The 23,190-nt window shown below is 38.8% G+C and overlaps 1 protein-coding gene across 8 annotated transcripts in view; it reads right to left on the bottom strand.

Annotated features, from left to right (window-relative positions):
- The window catches only part of Dmd (dystrophin), a 1,916,788-nt gene that overhangs the window by 123,740 nt on the left and 1,769,858 nt on the right, over positions 1–23,190 (bottom strand). For 4 of the 8 annotated variants that reach the window (XM_048336441.1, XM_048336439.1, XM_048336442.1 and 1 more), the window contains exons 1-2: positions 15,293–15,462; positions 9,361–9,422 (exon numbers count right to left, since the gene is read on the bottom strand). In XM_048336441.1, coding sequence (XP_048192398.1) covers positions 9,361–9,422; positions 15,293–15,312 — 82 coding nt within the window. In that variant the 5' untranslated portion in view covers positions 15,313–15,462. Of the gene's footprint in view, positions 1–9,360; positions 9,423–15,292; positions 15,463–23,190 lie in introns of those variants that run through there. The other 4 variants (XM_048336444.1, XM_048336436.1, XM_048336438.1 and 1 more) reach the window with 1 other exon arrangement.

Here is a 23,190-nt window from a genome sequence, read left to right as displayed (position 1 = left end):
CTTCTAAGTCAATGAACTGTCTTGCTGTCACAAAACATTACCCCCAAATCCAAGCTCATAACATGACGACAGGAAAGTCACAGAATAATCAATTAGTTCCCTACCGAATCCTCATATAGTGCACACACACCACATTTTATATAATAGAGAGAAACAAGCTTGTTTGCATTTGAAATGAACCACAAAATATTCAATTCAAGCATAAGGGATGGTAGAGACATTAAACTAAAGAGGAGGATCCTGAGCACTTCATCCTTGGCCATTTCTTATAAAAGCACGATTACTATGTTTTGCCTTCTTTGCCCTGCAAAATGAGCAAAACACAGTCTTTCAAATAACATTTTTCAAGTGTTCTTGTTTAGTTAGCTACCACTGTCCAAAGGTCACTTGACTTGAGTTTACATTTATACTGTCAACATTTGACCAATGCTACTCAAAACAAGGTCCTTAAAAACTGAAAGTATATTAAACAGCATTTACAGCAATTTCTCATCATCATAACATTCAAATACATGAAGGGCTCCTCACATGAAACAGTGTGATATGGAATAGGTCCATTGATTCTGAACTTGCATAGTGAATTATATGTCCTTGGACTACTTGCTAGTCAGTTTCTGGAGGATTATCTAAAAGTTCTGTGGTGGTCCATATATTAAAAGACAACCCAACAAAAGTGCTCTTCACTAGATTATAAAACATTGATCTAAAGCTGACAGACCCTTCACAGGACCAGAGAGCAAAATGTGCAGCCAATCTTTCTGTTGCCAAAACTAATACTAAGTAAAAATATGTAAATATATGTATGCACATGCATGCTTGCACACATGCAAACACACCCTCCTACAACATTTTCAGTTATATGTTTCAACTTATGCAAAGGCAAAAGGACTTCCCTGGAGGTATTTATGCAAGCGATGAAGAGGTTAGAACGACAAATTTGAAAACACCATCACTGAATATCATCAATTCATAAATAAGCTAATGATTCATCCACTATGCCATAAGAGAGTCTTTCAGAATATTTTTAGGCCATTTCATTACCACTGTAGAGGGCATGGACTTTAAAACTCACTATCCATTTTATATGAGTGTTCTGACTGTTCTGCATCTCTTTCCAGTAAAATTGCAGCTCCCAAGAGACACAGAGGTAATCAGACTTGTGTGCTTAAAAAAGAAATATTGGAAATGTCTGAGTACCAGCAAACACGTTTGTTAGATGCCTTCTCTCCATGTGCAAAAATCATCTTTTGCAGACCCAGCTACATAAAATTGTACACATCAAGCACTTTTCTCCCAGCTGCAGGTGTAACCTTAATGTTCCCCTTACTTGGATCAACTAAGCTCCAACTTGGCAGCTCTTTTAAACTGTAAGCCAGTCAAAATTTTGGAGGCCATTCTTTCTTGAGTTTCCTTCTCAAATAAGCTTTAGGAAATGCAAATCTGAAGTATCTCTTTATAATCTTCAATTAGTAGCTCTAAATTAAGTTATTTGAACAAGCAAAAATGTTATAATAGAATTTTCCATTAAGATGCCATAAATTTTGGTTTGGAAATTCCATTTGTATTTTACAAATGGGGAAAAATACTTGATCCTAATCGATACTGAAAAGGCTAATTATTCCTTTTTTTTCTTTTATTAGGGCAATAATAGTAAAGAAAGAGCACTTTTATCAGCTTTTATTTCTTACATATTCTGTTTTGTAAATCTGAGTAAATCTCCAGTGCTTACTTTGTCAGCTATGTGATAAAGAAATGTCAGTTGGGATTCCATAGCTTAATTATGCTGATAAAGCAGTTTTATAAATGATGCTAGGGATAATGGATATTCATTCCTTTGAGAACAGTGAACTGGGAGCAATAAAATGTGTATTCTGGACTTGGTCACTTATATTCTACCCATACATCAGTGTGAATATGTCAAATCAAGTCTTGAGCCTCAGCCAGACTAAGTCCAAATAGAAAAACCAACCACTGACACGATAGCATTATTTTCCAAATGAAAAACAGGAAGTATACTGGAGAATAAGGCAAAATATCTTTAACAGAAGTTGCTAGAAAATCCAGTTATTGGTAGAAATGCCATTTACAGTTGTATAAATATTAAATATGGTCATTTCTGAAAACTGTAAAGTGCTACATCAATGAGAGTATAATTATTATAAATATGATTATCTTATTATTCATATCCTCCAGGGTGATGATGACAAAGAAATTGGACGATCATGCCAATAGCATTTATACAACCAAGCTTTAGTATAGCCAGGAGTTAAATGAAAACCAAACATTTAAGGATGGCTGACTAAAGCCCAATTAGACATACCAGAAAGCTTAAATCCAGGAGAAAATAAGAGAACAGTCCAAGGTCACAGGAAAGGGTGGGTCTGAGCCGACATAGCCTTTCTAATTCAAGCCATTAGGTTAACAGAAAAAAACTGAAGTTGGAGTTTTAAACACTAGCAGTAGTTAAGGAATTGGACACAAGATACCAGGAAACCTAAATATTGAAAAGTGTGGTGGAGAACAGTTTAGCTTACAAAATATGCTGAGGAAAGCATTGGTACAAGGGCCTAATGTAAAAGGAATTCATAGCCATTCAGAATCCTGCAGTTCCTAATCTAAGAACATCCTCAGGAGGGAATACTTAATGGAATGTAGAAAGTCTACCAAAAGAGAAGGAGACTGAGCAAACATTTACAATATTCTGTTCTCTTGAACAAACTGATAAGGATTTCTATGGCAGTGTTCTTAACTGTTTATCTTACCGTTGCAATTCTGTGTGCTCTCTTTCTCTTTTTCTCTCTCTGTCTCTGTCTCTCTCCTCCCTCTCTCCGTTCTTTTATTTCCTTTATCCCTAGTTTTAAGGGTTGAACCTAGAACTTCTCACATGGTAGGCATGTGATGTATCATTGAGCTACACGCCTTGCCCTGCAATTACTTATAAATAATATTTCTGTATTTTGAAGCTCTTAACATTTGACTTAACTAGTCCTTTTTAATTAGGACTGCTACAGAATCACACCAATCTCAGACTGATCCCATTTTGAAATGAAGCTCTTATTTCAACATTCTGAGATTTTGGAGATGATAGACAAGAAGATAAAGGTAAGAATTACTAAAACATCCCTAGGTCTATCTTTGGCAATCAAAAACTTTCCTACCATATGTAATAAGGAGGTCAGATCTGGCCAGCGCCATCATTGGCTATTGAAGAGTGTCAGATTGACTCCATCTCAGATTAAAGAGAATAGAAACTCACTCCATCTTCGCTAAGATCTCCCCTGCCCTATCCAGGGAAGTTTCCCTTCACTGTGATAAGATTGTGTAAACTGCTTGACCACCTGAGTAGTGGAACATTCAAGGTTAAACCTGTGCCCTCCCATGAGTAGGCATGTCCGCCTGCATCAAGTGAGCCCTGCCAAATCCACGTGCCAAGTCTAACATGATAGGTTGGTTCAAACAGTTGCTATGAGGCAGATTGTAACTCCATTGGCCGCCCGCATGTGACCTGGCATGCTCTGTAAGTGTTGCAACCTCATTGGCCACCTGCATGTGGCAAGCTTGACCATGTGGTGTTTGCCTTTATAACCTGACCCTGAGCAGGGCCTGGCGCTCAAGGTCCCAGCTCCCGAGTCTGGGCTGCCGCTCTGGCTGGCCAGCCTTTTTATGGTTGCGGTTCCAGCTCCCAAGTGTGGGCCGGGACCCTGGCTGGTCAGTTCACTTTATGATTCCCCAATAAATCCATCTTTTTACTTGAGACTGTCTCTGAGTGGTGGACTCGTGGAGGGATGGGGGATCCCCCCCCCCCACCTCGTACCCCATTGTGATCCCCTCTCTTGGAGGGGGGACCATTATACCATACAAGTGAGCACTTTTTTGGATGGTGGGTTTCAAAACTTGGGCAACAAAATACACGCCAGAGCCTTTAATAACTTCAGGAAAGGAGGAAAACTTAATCCTCTGTGAGAAAACACAGGTGAATCCAAGGGCCAGTGAAGAAAAAGGAAGTTGGAATAAATAACATCAGAATGCACAGTCATTCTAGATATTACTAAACTGTTTGAAATAAAGTCAGTTAACTTTCTGAACCTTAGTGAGCCTTGTTAGGTCTGCCCCTGACAACAGCCCTCACCCCCTTCTTTACCTGCCTGAAACTAGTAATCACCTTCCTGTAAGTCAACAAAGGACTCCAGACCCTGAGGTCACTTCCTCATCCACTGAGATCACATGCTGGACCACCCTGGTCACCTCTCCCTGGGAGAGTAAGAGGTTCCCCAGGCTCGGAGTTCACTTCAGTATCTACTGTGATGCCTTTCCCTGGCTCCACATGAGTCCTCCTCGCTAGCTCTCTTGCTCTCTTTCTTTCTCCTCTTTCTCTTTTTCTTTTCTTCCTTCCCCTCTGTCTCCATGCCTCCATCTTGTGAAGGCCGGCAGTTTGTTCTCCCCCCAATAAACTCTTTTCTGCTTGAAGCATGTGGCAGGTTTCCTTTTGGGCAAAGCCTACAATTCTATCTTTATATTATCCTAATTTTACCTATGTGCCTCTAAGGCCAACTAAAATACTTGAAAAAATATTTGAAGTGGTACATATTACATGGGATGGGAAACTTTAGAAAATATTTTCCTACAATTTCAGCGATGCACTTATGAAAACAAATGTCAATTGTGACAAAAAGGACAGGCTTTCAACAATCCTGCATTTCATACTAATTGATATTATTTTAGTATTTTAAAACAAAATTCAGAGTACACCACCATCTAACACCTACTGATTTTGTACATGTATTTTTTGGCCTAGGGAGCTTTAGGTGTGTGTGTGTGTGTGTGTGTGTGTGTGTGTGTGTGTGTGTGTGTGTGTGCACGCGCGCACGCGTGTGGATTTAAATTTTTTTTTTAAATCCATTACTTGCACAAAGGGGAGGGTGTTTGCTATGACATTTTCCTTCATGCATACAATGTACGGTAATTGACTCACCCCCCTCTACCATTCTCCTTTATGTCTCTTCGGAGCTTTAGGTTTTAAATTGCCAAGATAACCTATTAGAATAACAGCCTTTTCATCACATTTAGAAAAATGCTGATAGCAACCTGAAATGCAATATATGAATGAAATACATAATTACTTTTCCAAAACCAGGAAGAACATGCCCTCTCAACAACAACTGAATGAGATATTTCCCACAAAAATATGCCTCAAAAGCTTCCCAAAAGGATAACAACTTGTAGAAAATGAATGCCATCATCTTTCTCTGACTTTTGTTTTCCTAGAACATGCATTAAACAAAAAAACAAGAATGCTTAAACTTTTAGAAAGCCACTTATCTGAAAAATCAGGCCAAACTGTCTCTCTTGAAAAGATAAGATCCCACCAAGTTTGGTGAATGCAGCCTGTCTTCCCTCAGGCCAAAGTAAAAGAAAAACAAAATTCCTCTAACACTTTTAGGCAGTATCTTCATTTTAAAGATAAAGAAACTGGAAGTGGAGTTGTGACTCAAAGGGGTAGATTGCTAGCCTTGAGCAAAAAATTTCAGGAATAGCACCCTGGCCCTGAATTCAAATCCCATGACAAAAATAAAATGAAATAAAATATAGATACTAAGGCCAACCAAAAATAGATATGGAATTCCTTGTGTTTTACATCTCATTTACTCTACTATTATCCATCACTATTCTATAACTAATGTGGGTAATCATAGAGAAATGATCAAAAAATGCTTTCAAGTTGTTCTTAATTTCCTGGTTAAAAAAAATCCAAGACAGGGCTGGGGATATGGCCTAGTGGCAAGAGTGCTTGCCTCGCATACATGAGGCCCTGGGTTCAATTCCCCAGCACCACATATACAGAAAATGGCCAGAAGTGGCGCTGTGGCTCAAGTGGCAGAGTGCTAGCCTTGAGCAAAAGAAGCCAGGGACAGTGCTCAGGCCCTGAGTCCAAGGCCCAGAACTGGCCAAAAAAAAAAAAAAAATCCAAGACAGAGCTTTTGCAACACTGTTAATGTTGTATAAAGTTTCTAGTCTCAAATTCCCAATGACTGCCAGGTCCACTATTGGAAATATTTAAATGAGTTCTTTATTGTAATTGCTTTGTGTGGGCGCCTGATAATATTTTCTATAATAAGTTGGACATGTTTATACAGGTACACATCCTAAAACTTAGGAGAAAACATCAATATTTCTAATATTTGATTTAAAAGGATCTACTCTTCAAAGCCATTTTATACCATTGGGAATAGTCTAAAACTAATCCTCATACTTTTTTGAGGCTTGAACTCAGGGCCACTTGAACTCAAGGCCTTTGTGCTCCCACTTGGCTTTTTCAATCACTTGAGCCACACCCCTGTCTCCAGCTTTTTGCTGATTAATTGAGGATAAGTCTCAAGAGCTTTCCTGTTCCTGTCAAACTATGTATGATCCGCAGATCTCAACCCATGGATTAGCTAGGATTACAGGCATTCAGCAACTCCATTAATTTTATTAGAGAAAAAAAGAGCAGGCTAATTATGCGCTAAAATAGTTGATACACCAGTGCCTAGCACCACTTCTGCTTTTATGAACTGACTACTTCGGGAGACGTCTAACCACTTCAGCAAGCTCAAAATAGCAACTTGGACCTAAAGGGACAGCTCTCAAAGAAGAAAATATAAGCCTGGGTACCAATAGCTCACTCCTGTAATCCTAGCTACTCAAGGGGTTGAGGTCTGAGAATCTCACTTCCAATCAAGTCCATAAGATTCTCATTTCCAATTAACCACCAAAAAATCCAGAAGGGTAGCTGTGGTTTAAGTGTTAGAGTGCTAGCCTTGAGTAAAAAAGCTCAGAGTCTGTGTTCAAGCCCCAGGACAATGGTAAAAAATAAAAAAAGAAAGAAAGAGCGGGGGGAGGGAGCAAGGGGAAAAAATATTAGCTTATAACTAAAAATTTGGATTAAAACTAGCCTAATCAATATTTGATTGGAAGAAACATACTGGGAATACCGGTCGTAAAAGCTGAAAAGCCAATTTCATCATTTAGTTCATTTGCCAAGATGTTTGCAACTAGGCTAAGAAGAAACAGAATTTCAAATGAGTTTGAAATTTATCACAATTATTTACATGGCTCTTTATTATATGCAAATTAAACATCAATAAAGTTGATTTGATAAAGAGAGTGTTTCCAATATATGAGCTGTAAAATCCCCTGTAACTGTAAAATTCCCTTATGTTCCAAAATGGCAAGATTTGCCCCACATCATAAGCCATGGCAGATTCCTAGCTTTGAGTTTACCACCATACTCAAACTACTGAGAACAGTTTACAAATTTGATAATTACGTGTGTATTTAATTCTTGCTGCATATGTAGACATCTATATGATAATGTAATTTGTTTTTTAACCATGTTTATAATTTTTCATTATATGCTAATTAAAAGTGGCAGGAAACAATATGCAGTTGAATGGCAATATGGCCACAGTATACTGCTTTTAAGTGGAAAAATATGTTTATTATAATGATTACAATTTTAAGTATACATACAGAAAGAAATTGAGTGTGTGTGTGTGTATGTGTGTGTGTGTGTGTGTGTGTGTGTGTGTGTGTCACTAACAATGGAACCCAGGGCCTTGCAAATGTGAGACAAATGCTCTACCACTAAACTATATCCCTAATCCAAGAATATTTTTAAGGAAATTTTTTAAAACACTGATGAGATAACTTCTCTTCTATTTTGTTAGCTTATGTATATTATTAAACTTAAGAATAATTAATGAGTGTTAGTTCTATAATAATTATTTTACAAGTAAATAATAAGCAAGGTGTGGTGACCACCTGTCTCATGCCAGCATGAGACGAAAGGATTATGAATTCAAAGTTAGCCTGGGCTACAGAGCAAGAACTTGGCTTGAAAAGAAAATTACAATATTATAACTAGATCATAGTAACTAGAAATGGACAAAAGGTATAGGTAACTTGTGTAAAACTCAGGTTACAATCAGGAGGCAGAGTTTAAATCAGTTTTTGATAACAGATTTCTAGTTCCTTCTTGAAAAATCAGATGTTCTGAGAATGCTAGGTTAGAAACATCAGCTGGCCCAGCACAGCTGCTATGTGTTTCATAAGAAGACTTCATTCTCTCATTTGTCAAAATATAAGTATTCAAATTTGCCAACTGGAGAATCAACAGTCCAGTAATAAAAAGTAAAAAATTCTGCAGGGGCTGAAAATATAGTAGTTGAAGATTATCTGATTAATTTTATTTAAAATATTAAAAGTTGACACACTGTTAAACTGAAATGACATATTAGTGGAAATGTATTGGTTATCACTGGTTGGTAGAAGTATAACTGACTGTTTTCTTTTATCATAGTTTTTATTTGCATTTTCCAGGGTTTCTAAAAGAAATTTATGTAACTTATAATTAGGGAAAAAGTTGAACTCAATTATTTTTTTCTTTGACTAACAGTTCCTTCTTTCCTTAGTGTCCCCATGGCTGCAATTCATTTGTCAACGAGCACCTAGTAACAGAAAAGATGTAATAGACAGACAGACAGACACACCTACACTCCCACACTTGTTATTTATGAATAAGCACTTCAATTCCCTTGGCCTTTATCACATTAACTTTAAATCCAGAGATCATCCTGTCGGCATTTGTATATAAACATACATCTACCCACACAAATGCACACTTAAAAGTAGTGAAGTGGTGCCTTAAAAAATTAAAACAAAATAACAATATAAAAATGCAGAGAATTTATTTCAGATTAATCCCTACAAAGCTAAATGGCAGAATGAGCTATCGAGTATTAAAGAGATTGGTGTATTCCCCTTATTTGCATGCTATGTGCCTGTCCAAAAAATTCCAAGTTATGAGAGGAAAACCGTAGCAGGCTCTCACACAAACACCAAGCAAGTCATGGTGGAGCTATCATTTAAACGATCACAATGTGACAGGCCTTGGGAATTGTGAACACTGGAAAAATGGCAGAAAATTCCTTTACACAACATTTGTGGTCCGGCAGAACTGTCATCTTGGTTTCACACGGAAGAAATCAATAAGAATAACTTGAAACAGTTTTCTTTCTTTGTAAGAAAAAAAAAATCCTGCCATAAATTGCGAATGTTTTTCTAGCCTTTCAGGCAGCAGCTAGTACAAGGACCTTTAGATATGTTGAATTTTCAGCAATCAGTCAAATTCTTAAAGTTATTTTAAAGAAACCTCTAAAGAAAAAAAAGCAAGCTGATTGTCAATTTTTAATAGATAGTGCCATTGATTTCAGCCTTGAAACAACCTAGTGATGTATTTATACAACAAATGATTTGTACACTACAAACTATATTGAATGTCATCTGTCATTTAGATGCAAGAAAACATGGCCATGTCCTTACCTAAAGACTGGTAGAGCTCTGTCATTTTCGGATGGTCCCAGCAAGTTGTTTGGGTCTCATGGCTAAAAACAAAACATAGAGAGACATTTTAGAATTTACAATGGGAAATAGGAAAAAAAAAAAAAAGAGAAGGAAAAATGGTTTACTTTTGAATCATTCGGCATCTTTACTTCCAAGGACTTCCATAGAATAGTGAAGACTATTTATCTTGCAAGCAGAAAAGCCACTGCTTTTGTTTCAAAGGGAAAAGCAATATGAACATCATTTTGTTCTACAAGGTTTGTTTTCTGCACCAATAAGTTGACTACACTTCAGTTATAACAAATTGATCTTGTTATAAAATCAATAGGTGAAGATCAAGATCCCCTCATCCAACCAATTATGGAACACACAGAAAGGACATCGACAACTGATTGTTATTCAACACTGTCAAAGAGATTTCAGACAATAGCTCCATAACTATAAATTGTCCTTCTCATTTGCCTTCCCATTCTCACTCTTCCATTGTTCTTTCTTCTCTATATCCAGATCTCCTATCTGTGACACCTGTATTTCATTTCAGCTTAAAGTATCTCCTGTCCCCAGGTAATATATCATATCTTCCCTCTCTCCATTATTTTTAGAATGTCTTTTTGACTCAGTAGTCTATACACCATTCCACTTCTTCCTATATTTACTTGGACCTGAATGAATCATTCACAGTTCTCCTCCATTTCTTGAAGTGTGTTTGCCAGCTATCAGCTCCTATCACAAAAGGGAAAGGAACAAAACACCTTTGTTCCTCCCTCAATTACAAGAATCAATCCAGGAGAGATAACTTCATATACTTTTCCTTACTTTGGCCCTTTACATAAATCACCATAGCATCATATTTCCAGTTTTCAGGGATTACATGACAAGCTTTGATAAAGTAAAATGCAGCTTGGAACAATATTTCAATACTCATGTGCTAAGCCTATTCATAATCTCTTGGGGCAGGTATAGATGCAGAGAGGAGAAATAGCTTGAATTTGGATACGTCTAGGGATTTAGAAAGTACAGAAGGAGGTCTTATACAAAAAAAAGGAATTTGAAAAAACAACGTTAAATCTACCCATTTAAAAAATTTTAGGGCTCTATGCCCCGACTGACTATGAAATTTGGGAGAGGCTTCCTTACTTGGACAAAAAGCAAAGGATTAATTGAGATAAAGGAATAATTGACTGGGCACCTTTTGATACTCAATATGGGCTCATTTTTATTATCATGTGGTTCCCAAATTACCAGCCATTAAAAGCAAACATTTTATGAGTTGATTACAGTATTGATGTGGACTAACTGCAGTTAGTCAAGCCTTAACAAAAAACAACCTTTCCTAGAGACTAAAAGCTACACTCACTGTGTATTACCTTTGCTTTAGAAAAATATGTAAAAAGGAGAGAGACACTGAAAGTTAGTTTGATAAATACAATCATAAATCTCATAAAGACATATGGAAATTACCCAGACCATACCACTTCTAAGACGATCCCTGTGATATTTACCCTTCAGTGATTGAATGGTCAAGGCTACTGAAATCAATTTGCGAGAAAACATTCACTTGGGAGAGACTGTCTCCCAGTCTTCCAAATATATTATTTCTGTTTTACTTTAACAGAGAGAAAGTCTGAATTTGAGGAATACCAACAGGGGATATCAGTTGAGATTATATAATCCAGTGACATGGAAGTCTTCAGAGGTAAGAAGAGCAAGAGATGTGCTCCATGCTTTAGGGGGTTTACAAAACCCCATGACCAAACCGGTTTAGGATCTGGAGAAGGGGGTGGGGCAGGACTGTTACTTTATATGCACAGCACAAGAAGGCTGCAGTTGCAGCTTTATGGAAGAAGTGTTGCTGGTTCTCCGGTGCCTTTGAGCTTGGAAAATTGACTGTATGCACTAATTCCATACACAAGGGAGGCCACCCTAAATTCAGGCCTCCTATCATTCCAACGGCCATCCAGGTGTGAGCATCAGGAAGAAAGGAAAGAAAAGAGCACCTGGCCCCCCTATAGGATAGGCCCTTAGCAGGCATGGTGTGTAATAACAATGTCCTCTCTCTAGGACATTTGTAGGACTACAGAATCTTCAATAGATCTTCAGAGAACTGGCTGAGCTAATATACCTGATCCTACAGGGACAGAAACACCACCCAGAAAAGATACCACGTGAAATGGACTTCAAATCAGAGGAACTTAGGAATGAAACAAACTTGTACCAAATGCAATTCCAAGAGGACTGAGAAGTGTGTACACAATGGACAGGAGACTCTCACACAATAATTGTAGTTGGTGTTGTTTCCCAGGTGCGAAAAACATCTCATGTCTGGCAACATGCCTACATTTCCACCTTTATCTCATTAAAATTATGTTTTTAAAAAAGGGGTTTCGAAATTATTTTTTGTATGTGTGCACCAGTACTTGGACTTGAACTCCAGGCCTGGGCTCTTTCCCTCAGCTTTTTCACTCAATGCTAGTGCCCTACCACTTACGTGACAGCTCCACTTCAGTTTTTCAGTGACTAATTGGAGATGAGATTCTCACAGACTTTCTTGCCTGGGCCTGGCTTTTAACCTCAATCCTCAGGTATGGGCTTCCTAAGTAGCTAGGATTACAGGCCTGAGCCAAGGGTACCCAACTTAGAAATTATTCTTTAATACATCAGTCTTCAATATGCCTCCATTTTTTTTTTACTAGAAGATGAAATCGGTAGCCCCAATATTATCTATCCCTAACTTAAGGGGTACTAGTCCCTGTTAAGTACTATTTTCCCAAGTACCTGGATTCTGAAGAATTTAAATAATTCAGATATACAAACTGGTTGATTAGTTCCAAAAGCCCACCCATACCTTCTTTTAACTTTGTACCCTCCAATACACAAACCTTTTATTTTTAAGCAAGTTGCTTTACCTCAACTGTAAACCATCACAAAAGGGCAGAAGTGACACAGTGGAAATCAGAAAAGGGTGTGATTATTCCCAAAACTAGAAAAAAATAGCCCTTTAGCCATTTAGTACAAAAATGTTTGGCAGCATAGCTGAAAGGAGTTCAAATTGTTGGATAACTATATGATGAGTCAAATATTTATTTCACTGGAAATGGGAATTTTCTACCTGTGGTGAATCTGAAGCCCTCCTGGAGTATATTGAACTCCCAAAATACACACAAAAGATGAATCTGGTTGGCTGAAATGATAAGTACACATTGGAACAAATTGTATCTATATTCTAACTTTCAAGTTAAACTGATTGGTGGATGACTATGATCAATTCTGATATTATATATCTGTAGTTCTTACTCTGTACCTGTCTTTCAAAAGAGTAGAAAATTCTCAGTAACTCCATGTCAGACAGCTCACATTAACCTGGAATATGCAGACAATATGGAAAAATATGCTGCACATTTTACTTTCACATTGGAAACACACTTCTATACCATTTGCAACCAGAAGGCAAATTCTGAAACCTGTCCACCCGGTAGTTGGTACATCTTTGTTCAGAATTCCCAAGAACAATGATATTCAACACAGATCAGAAGTCCGTATGTACATTAACACAGACACTGGTTTCATAAATAATCCTTAAAAGGCTCTTCAAATCTTGAAAAAATGTTATTGATTTTGGCCCTGTAGATCCCAAAGCCTGCCATCAAATGCACTTCTTTGAGCAGTCTTTCAAGCTGATTGCCACCCCCCCTTTTGTATTTGTACAAACCACAATAATCTCTTTTTTTCCTTTTGAGACCATGATGCAAATTAAAATATAAAATCACTGACTATGACAAAAGACCTCAGCAACACCTACTTGTCAATAATAAGAAATTAAAGCATTACTCTACAGAGCACAGGGCTGACCTAATTTCCTACCATACAATTTAAATTTTCTCTCACCTTCTTTAGTTTCAAGTAGTGTGCAAGGTTATTATAACCACCCCAGAGCTTTTCCTGCTGTCAGTGTTGGAATAATCGGACTTATTGGAATTGGTTTTTTAGTTGTTAAAAACAAACATTAACCACTTATAAAAAGTAACAAGTATCTCCGCTTTCACAGGAGAAAATGGCATTTGCTTAATTTAAATAAGATTGCTTTTGCCATCTCTGTTATTTGGTGTTGATTCGAAAGAGTTGTCTTTCAATACATATATATATAACATATATAATATATATACATACATATGTAATATGTATGTGCATATTCTTTTCACTACTTTCCAGGGAGGAAATGAATCACAATGTATTGATATTAAAATGTAGCATTCCCTTGCAATTTGCTGAGGATTACTTTGGTTCCTATATAATCTGGAGCCCACTGATTTCCCCCTTCTCCCCCACAAATGATTTCTCTTTAATCTAGGGATCAGACTTTTTCTAGAGGAACCTTGGCATTTTGCATACCAAATTGTTGAACTTGGCTTGCATTGCTGGAATACTAGCAGGGTGGGGGTGGGAAAATATATTTCTAAGTTTCTGCTACTGTGGGGAGGGGATGAAGCTGGGCTGGGTGTCAAATGAAGCATCAGAAATCCTATTCCAGTTTCTCATTTCTTGTTCCCTGGGATATTTAACATTTTATTCTGTTTGACTCAAGCCAGGGCAAAGATGACTGTCTCTCCGGCTGTTCCAGCTGTTACTTGTCCTCTGCTCTATTTGCTTTGCAAGGCTTACTTCCCACCCACCCTCAACTTTGGCCAAAGCAATTTCACTTCAGGGTCGTGTCCAATTCAAGATCAAACAATGATGACTAAAACCAATTCCACGGTGATGAGGGGTCAGGGGCCTTTCCTCTAACCATGTTGTTTCATTTGCTCTTCCCTTTTCTCCTCCGGAGAAGAGTAGGAACAGGAAATAAAAAAAAAGTCTAGGCAGATAAAGAAAGGATGATGGGGGTGACAAGGAGAGCTGGCAGGGAATGAAGCAACACAGGGACCAAGAAGAGTTTATTGGTGGAAGAAGAATGTAGATTTCACTTAAAAGACTTGTGTTTGCTACTTAAATCGGATGGATGGATTTTTTTTCATGGTGTTATAATTAATACTATGCTTCCCTCGGGCAACGAAACCCCTTCAATTTCAGCTGTAAACTCAACTTCCAATTTAACTGAGATAAGCAGAGTGTCCTGCCCTTTTCATTGCCGTAAAAGATTGAGAATGACAAACTTTGCTTGAAGACGAGCACAGACACCTGGAGAAATAAAGAGAGGACACCCCCACAATGACTGCACACTGAAACCCCAAAAGCAAAAGAAGCCCAGCCAATCAAGTCACCAAACAAGTAAAAAAAAAAAAAAAAAAGAAACGAAAAAGGAAAAAACCCTGAATATTCTGTCGGTCGAATCCTTGACTTCTAAGCTTTAATTGGGTTTGCTTTTCCTGATTTCTCCAAGTCTGTAGGCATGCACTAAGCGCTGGAGAAACCCCAGCAAGGGAAATGTCAGTTGGAATCCTCGGAAGAAATCAGGCAGAAAGTTGACCTTTTGGCACTTGCCGTGCAATGGGAGGGAATGCCGCTCGCGCCCCTTCCTCCTGCGAGGCCGAGCGCGGATTTCGGAACAGCCGGTCTGGCTCACGTCCACACGGGCAGCCCAGAAAGGAACTAAAAGCTCCCTCGGCCCCTAACTCCCCATGAGGACCGCTCTGTCCCCCCTGGGCACCGGGACGAAAACATCAGCCTTTTCTTACGGAGTGTGTCCTGAATTCCAGGAAGCGATTGCCCCAAGAGCCAGCGCCCGGGCTGCAACCCCGGGGGCGCACCTGCAGCGGCGCCGCCAGGACCTGCGGGAGAGGTTCCTCGACGCCGCCGCCGGGGTCCAGCCTCGGTGGCAGTCCAAGTTTGGGCTTCCTTGGCTTGGCGCTGGTTTAGTGCTACAAGTGCTCGGATTGCGGCGATCGAAGGGGGACCGGGGCCACAATCCACTTACCCTTTCAGCTGCTCCCTCATGGCTGCAAGGGTTCCGCGACAAGGAGCGGGTGAGAGCGGAGGAGTGAGCTTTCCAGAGCCGCCGGGCTCCCCGAAAGTCGAGCGCCGCCGCCGCCCAGGCTCCCAGCTGAAAGCACTGAAAGCACTGCGGAGGAGCCGGCGCTGGCTGGCGGGGCGGGCTGGCGGGCTGGCCCAGGGAGGGGTTGCTGCGGGCAGACGGGGCGGGGCCGTGCTGGGCTCCGCCCCTACCTTGGGACTTGGGAACCAGGACTCCCAGGGACCTGGCAGTTGGAGCTTTGCAAATGGAAAAAGGAAAAAGAAAGCCACTGGAAAGAAATTTAAGGTAGACCTAGGAACTTGGAAGCCGCACACTACTCTGCTAGCACCTCCTTAAAACCTCAAACAAGACTACTTGTTGCTTAAATAAATGACCTAGGTGCAAATGACCTCATCTCCCATAATTAGTGTGTGGGTTTGGAGGGTTTTTTTGTTTGTTTGTTTTTTAGAAAATGAAAGAAAAAAAAATCACATGTATAATCTATTTCCCTCTTCTCCAGTTCCCTTTCACCTCAATTGAAGATTAAAGCAATGGGGCTGCAAAGACAGGAAATCACTTTAGGCTCTTCCTGGATTAAACCGGTTTCTGAAGAAGGATTCCTATTTGGGATATAGCAGTGACTCTCAGTATGTAGTCCTTGGACTCCCAGTTTCAGAATCACCTGAGAACTTCTTAGGAATGAACATCTCCCAGGGGCTCCGTCCAAACCAACTGAAAAACAAACTCTTGAGGACTTGAGCAAAGTTTCAGAAGTACCAGTATAAACTGGAAATAAGACAGGGCAACCAATAGTGCTGCATGTTTCTGTCTTGCAATATTCTTTTCCTAGAAAATCTAAGAGGGATTTTTCCCCAATAGAACATTTTATTCATGAAGTTACCAGGCCTAGATGGTTCAATGTGTCTCATTTTTAAGAGTTTTGTAATATGATGACACAGGTTAACTACACACAATGATTTCAAGCTTGGGAATATTCCCAAAAAGAAAGCCTTCATTAGCAAAAGAATTTTCCACAATCTCTCCTTAATATCTTAGAATCCCAAACAAACCATATCTTCTGATAAACTCCCTTTAGGGTTTCCATTATCTCCCTTTGTGTATTTATTTTGTTGGCCTGCTTTTTCCTTTTTATCTTCTTTCAACCATTTGCTTCTTATTCTTATTTCTGGTTGATTCATTCCACTTCAGTATACAGTTTGAATGCATTCCCTTTTTTTCTTTTTAAATATTCTTTTTTTCTCAACATTTTACCCCTAGATGAAAGCATTGGAGACATCAATCTTCTTTTATTGTATACTACAGTCTAGCAAAGATGCAAAAATAAAGTATTTCTTAAATCAAAAGAGATGCCAGTTCTTCATTACCTCTGACAAACCAGATAAAAATGTAAATGTTACCACTAAAGATAGGTGTATATATGTGCCACCACGTTTGCTATTTTAATAAATACAGCACTTCTAACATTCACCTGAGAATCGAGTTTTGAGTCTTGTGTTGTCCATTAACTTGAGCTAGTGAGCTGTGGAAGCAGCTGCTATTACTGACTGAGGGGGGCACACTAGGATTCATTTTGAGTAAGATTGTCCCTTGGTCTAAAAGTAGATTCTAGGTCTGCCCCTAGCTTCCTCTGGAGTAAAAGGATTAGTGCTCTGTGATGAGGAAGTAATGGCCTTTGCAGTGAACCGAAGACAGCAACCTCAATGTCAATGTGGTTTATCACTTAAAGATTGTTTCCTTCAATTAATAGATACAGATCACACAGTGTGAACATTTGTTAATATTAGAAATCAATCAACTAAGGATTTGCCATAACTGTGTGGTGAGAAGTTGGTCTCTCCTCCTGTTTGTGGTTGTGTTGTTTTGATGGTAATTTCGATGATTTCACCTGTTTAAATCACATCCTCAAGGACTGGAAGGGGGCATAGCTCAAGTGGTTAAGTGCTCACCTGGCAAGCCTGAGGCCCTGTGTTCAAATCTCTGTGCTACCAAAAGAGAATTTCCGGCTCAAGACTTAAGGGTTTTGAAATTCTTCACTAAAATATATCCCCAATGCTCAATTTGAAAACTACTAAGAATGATTTGTCAAGGGGAAGGGAGGAAAGAATGTAAAATAAGAAATCACTATTCAGATTTTTAAAAAATTTGACAGATGGCAATCCTTAAAAATACATTTTTAAGTTCTTTTTTTAAGCTTGAAAACTTGTTCCCAAATGTTGGTGTCATTTTAGAAAATAAATACTGAAAGTATTATTAAGAAATGACATGGGTATCACACTGCTTTGTTGTCAATTTCAGTCAGATGATGAGTTTTGCTTATTATGATGAGATATTTCAAATGAAAAGAGTTGATACATCTTCATTTCACATGTAAATGATATAACAATGCCATATACACATCAATTGCTTATTTGTAGTAACTATTTCATCTTATTGTTACTTTTTGATGCTACCAGGGACTAAACCTATGGCATCACACATGCCAAGCTGGTGCTATACCACTGGTTCATATGCCCAGGCCTCCGTTATTATCATCGCCATTATTATTACTGTCAATGTTATTAGTACTATTTTGAAGTGAATTACAGACATGAAAAGAACTTGGAGTTCTGCCATCATAACAAAGTTAAATTGAAATCCAGAACCCATCATGAGCTACTGTCCTCAGTATCACATTTGGAACACAGTGGTAAAAAAATTGAAACTAGAGAGTCTGGCTCTATGGCTCATGTTCTTAGATACATAGATAAGCTGCCATGGAGAACTATGGCTTCTCATATGAAAAAAGTCTTTGTTTTCTATCTTGTGTGCTCATAAGCAATCTCACTGATGGCTGAAAGTCTAAGAGAGAAAATTTGATAGAAATGGGTTAAAAAAACATAAATGAGATGACATGGGGTCAAGAAAGGTGACTTAGTAAATTTTCCTACAGCCCAAGTTCCAGGTTTTGAAATTATTTAAACCCTGTGGGAATCTTAAAGGAAATGGACATCTCTGACCTAAGAAATTATGCTGGCTATTTCCCAAATGTCCCTTCCATCTTGATTCTCTGTTCTTCTCCACTCTGCTGCATGTCCCCAGGAGGTAAGACCTCTATAGAGGGCATCAATCAGGTTCTCTTGCCCTTTGATTTGCTTTTGCTTTCAACCAATGGGAGGCCATGATGAAAGGTTCAAAGAAGAAGATGAAAGGGCAGAAGGACAGTGATAGCTGGGTATTTAATCCTCAGGCTCCCTCCTGCTGGCCACTGGCCTGACAGTGGTTAAGTTCTTCGACCTGCAGCTACAACTCTTATAAAGCAGTCCCAACATTCTGCAGGTGCCCCAAAACCATTTCTTCTCTATGAGCTTTTGGATAAATATTTACGAACTCCTTATTCTTGCCCTTGACTTGTACAGACCTTTGAAAACAGTCTTTCCATTCTATTTTGTTCAAGGACCCCTTTCAAATGTGCCATCTATTTCTCCTAAGTCTTAATCAAACAGGGACCCATTCAGCCAAAGCCACTGGCTGGGGCAACAGACTGGGTGCTAAGTGGGAACCGCTGATGGATGACCAAGTTAACTCTATATCTTGGAGCTGAAAACAGACTAGACTCATCCATTGGAAAAATATTTACAGTAGATTCTTCAGTAGGCCCACAAGGAGTTTCCCTGATCTGTTGTGGTAAAGTCTTAATTAAAATCAAGAATGAGAGGTTTGGGGGTGTAGCTGAAGTGATAGAGTAGTTGGCCTAGTAAGTAAGTGCAAGGCCCTGGGTTCAGTCCTCCCGTATAGTTAAAATAATTTCAGGGAGCTGTTGGCTCACACCTATTATCCTAGCTACTCAGGAGGTTGAGATCTGAGGGTTGTGATCTGAAACCAGCCCCTGGAAGAAAACACCCTGTGTGACTCTTATATACAATTAACCACTCAAAAACTGGATGTGGAGCTGTGGCTCAAAGTGGTATAGCATCAGCCTTGAGCAAAAGAGCTCAAGGACAGCACCCAGGCCCTGAGTTCAAGCCCCAAGTCCAGCCAAATTAAAATTGATAGAATGACAAATGGTGTTTAGTATAGGTATGATGATAAAGAGCTTGATTCTTTCCAAGAGCCCTGGTAATCTGCTTAGCCTTCAGAAGAAAATATGAAAGGAAGAGTTAGAGAAGATAACAAAATTAAAAGGATCTAGTGTGAAAACTCAGAATTTGGCTTGTATCCTAAATGCTATCGGAGAACTTTTTAAAGAGGATAGAATTTAAGCATGAGTGTGGCTCTGCCATATTTGTCTCTAGCAAAATTAGTAATTTTGTGGGAGCTGGAACAGAAGAGACTAAATGTAGGAGCCCAGGTAAAAGACAGCAGTACTTTGAGAAGCAGCTTAACTTTGGCAGTGGACGAAGGGGCGGTCAAAGGGTAAAATAAGGTAGAAATTATGGGAACCTTGCTTAAAAGGAAGAGGAGGAAGGCCTGGGGTCATGGTCCTTTGCTGCACATTTGAATCACCTAGGGAAATGTTTAAAAGTTCACATGCCTGAGCCCCACCCTATCTGAGATTCTGATTTAACTGGTCTTGGAGCCTGGGACGCTTAAGGCTCTTCAGGTAACTATAACTTACAGCCAAAGTCCTAGGTCACTGTCACAGAATGAATTTCCAGAATTGAATGAGTAATACTCACTAGGCTAGGATTTAAGGCCATAGCAAAATAGGGTCATGGAAGAGATGATGAACTGACTCTTACACTTGATGACTTGAAGATGGTAGTGTGATGCACAAGTGGCTATCTTCAGGAAGCAGCTTGACATGGCACTCTGGTGCGCATCGGGAAAATGTCTAGATTACAACTATGGATCAGCCATTACTATGTTGCAGGTGTCCTGGTTTAGGATGAGCCATTCACTTGCAAGGAGTGAAGGGCCAAGGACAGAGGCAGAAGCCACAATGCTTCTACCTTCCAAAACACTTTACCCCTTTCTTGGATTCTGTCTGGATTCCATGTGAATCTACTGCTATCAGTGTAACAACAAGGAGCAGAATAAGAAAAGGGATGGTTCACACTGTTACCAGAAGATGGCCCCAAGGGATTTTGCCTACCCCTAAGGATCCCAAGAGTCCCTTTAGCTCCAAGAATCTATGTGAATTGCTTTTTGTTCCCTAACCAATCTTAAGTACAACCTACATCATTTTATTAACAATCCATTCCAAGTATAGGCATTGCTTCATGTAAGTATGATACATATTTGATAGTAAAATGTTAACATTTGGGTATCTGGAAAACACATAAGAACTCCATGTTTCTTTTTGCATAGTACAAGTACTAGCCGTGCACAGTGAATCAGACATCTAACAAATGCTTACAATAATGGTGAATCACTGCCAGTTAGGGCAAATACTGTGGCATGCTAATTAAAATACATATAACAATGCCTCTAGATCAACCTGAAACCAACATCTTCTGGATAGGAGATGAACTCCAGCCAGTTCACATTAGCCAGCAACCAAAGAGGCCTCTACATTCAGACACAGAGCATTTCACACCCACACAAAAAGCCTATTTTTCCAGGCCCTTCCTCTGCAGGGAGGCAGGGTAAGCCAGGCTGAGGAACATTCTCTGAGCCAGCTGCCATTTAAACCAAAGATTTCACCAGACAGGTTCCAGATAAAGTCGAACTGTGCTTCAGTCTCATGCAGTTTTCATTTAATACCGTATCTCAAAGCTTCACAGAGCCACCTATATCAAGCTGAACATCTAAAGAGATGTGAAGTTTAGCATCTTCACTAAAATAAAGCCACACTTCATTAACCTCACAGGCCAGTAGTCACTTCGTGGGAAAGAATTCAGCTTGCCTATTAGCCTGCCAGCTATACAGCACTACTACCCTGCTAAAAATGGATAATTGGTTAAGGTAGTTCAAGTGCATGTAGCTATAGCATTCCTGGTCCACCTTAACAACAGCTCAAAGCTGTAACTATTTGTCTGCCTTTCTCAAACTATTGTGCCAAATTGCAGGAATTTCAAAACTAGGCAGAAATTCTGACACTCTGCATAATCTCTCTTCCTCTTCAGCTACAAATAAGGCTTTGTATTCGATTAAACTCACAGCAGGTGAAAACCCCAATTAGTGAATTCATTCTAGGGCCTCTTTCTACCTTCCTCCCACACACTATAGTTTACAAAAAAAAATTAGGGGAAATCAGTCTTTTCTCAAATCACCAGTAAATTAACCCTTTCATTTCCCCAGTGAAGAATTTTCACTGAACAATAGGAGAATGTTGAAAATCTGCTTCTTCTTGACTTCATAATAGCAGTTAAAGAAAAGTCTATTTTACCAGACTTGGTTGTTTTCTTCAAACTCACGAATGCTCTGAGATTTTCTGATCAATCCAGAAATTACAGTTTTTCTTTCTAACTGAAGACTCACAATGCCAATATTATCTAAAAAATGATTAATGGGCAGTCTGCTGCCAGAGTTACTTGTAAGTTATGTTCTTAGTTTGGTGTATTTGAGGCGAAGAAAAATATTAAATTTTAGTTTAAACAGTCAGCATAGGCCTTAGGAAGTACACCAAGTCTATATTTCATGCTTGGTAAATATTTATTTGTCAAAGGAAATTCATCATTGAACAGGGATAGAGGTTTGGTTTGAACATTCGAAACAATTGAGACAGCTTTAGCTCTCAGAGTGATTTACTTATACTTTGTCAATTGCTTCTCTGGAAATAATTCACAACCCAGTTTTATTTATGAGCACATGATTAAAAAAGAACAGCTTTGCCTTTTTTTAATTGTTTTAGTCCTGTCACTTTTCTTGAAACAAGTCGTAGGACTTATTATCCACAAGAAAATACTGAGCATATATCAAATAGTAATGCAGCTTTTAGAAGTAGTCATCTGTTACTGTCAGAGGTTCATTTCATTTTGAGTCTTTTTAATTAAAATGCAAAGTTCTACATATACATGACTGCCTAAATTACCCCTTTGTGAAATACTTGAATTTTGTTAAAAAAAGAAAAAGTTAAATGCTAATCTAAGCATTATTAATACTTATGACTTAGCTTTTGAGATTGGAGCAAAAAAATAAAATAAAATAAACAAAGGAATAGCCAGCCAATTAAGTGAACAAGGAAGTCATCTTAATTTGAAAAAAGATAAGAAAAATGTAATATTCAAATGCTACAGATGAAGACACCATTTTTTTCCTCTGAGATGAATATCTAACAAGAATCATGTTCTATCAAAGGCTGCTTTTCTAATCATCAGCAAGCAAGGATAGCTGTGTATGTCAGCTTGAAGGTGAGGGCCGAGGGGGCCACAGCTATTTTGCCCTTAGAGGTGAATCACTTAGTCCCTTAGGTACTTTTGTTGACTCATCTGTGAAATAAGGATGGTACTGCACAGTGACATAGTGTGGGTCAAAATCATATGACTCTGAATGGCATTTGAAAGCCAGGGAATACTATGTAAATGCAAAGTAGCCTATCCTTAGAAACAAATGCTATTAAGAATAGAGCAAGAAACCAGGCATGGTGGTGCTTACCTGTGATACTAACACTTGTAAGGCTGGGGATAAGGCTGGCCTGGACCACATACGAGACCCTATCTCAGGGGGGAAAATTCACAAAATAAATTCAGCACTGTCACTTTAATGAAAAGTTAAAGTAGATCGTTGTATAAAGTAAAAATGACAAGTCCAAAAGTTTCTGTCATTCTTCTTTTTTGTTTTTCTTTTACATTTAAGAAGGAACGTAAGTAGGCAAAAGCAAGATTTTTCATAAGAGAAACCAATAATCACAGCCTAAGATCCATCCACATAAACTTCATACTAGCTTCTATTATTCTTTGAGATTGAGGTTAATATATGGA

The sequence above is a fragment of the Perognathus longimembris genome, chromosome 28 (assembly GCF_023159225.1).
Source record: "Perognathus longimembris pacificus isolate PPM17 chromosome 28, ASM2315922v1, whole genome shotgun sequence".
Taxonomy (NCBI): Eukaryota; Metazoa; Chordata; class Mammalia; order Rodentia; family Heteromyidae; genus Perognathus; species Perognathus longimembris.
The sequence above is the reverse complement of the archived record's forward strand: the minus strand, read 5'-3'. Positions and strand labels throughout refer to the sequence as shown.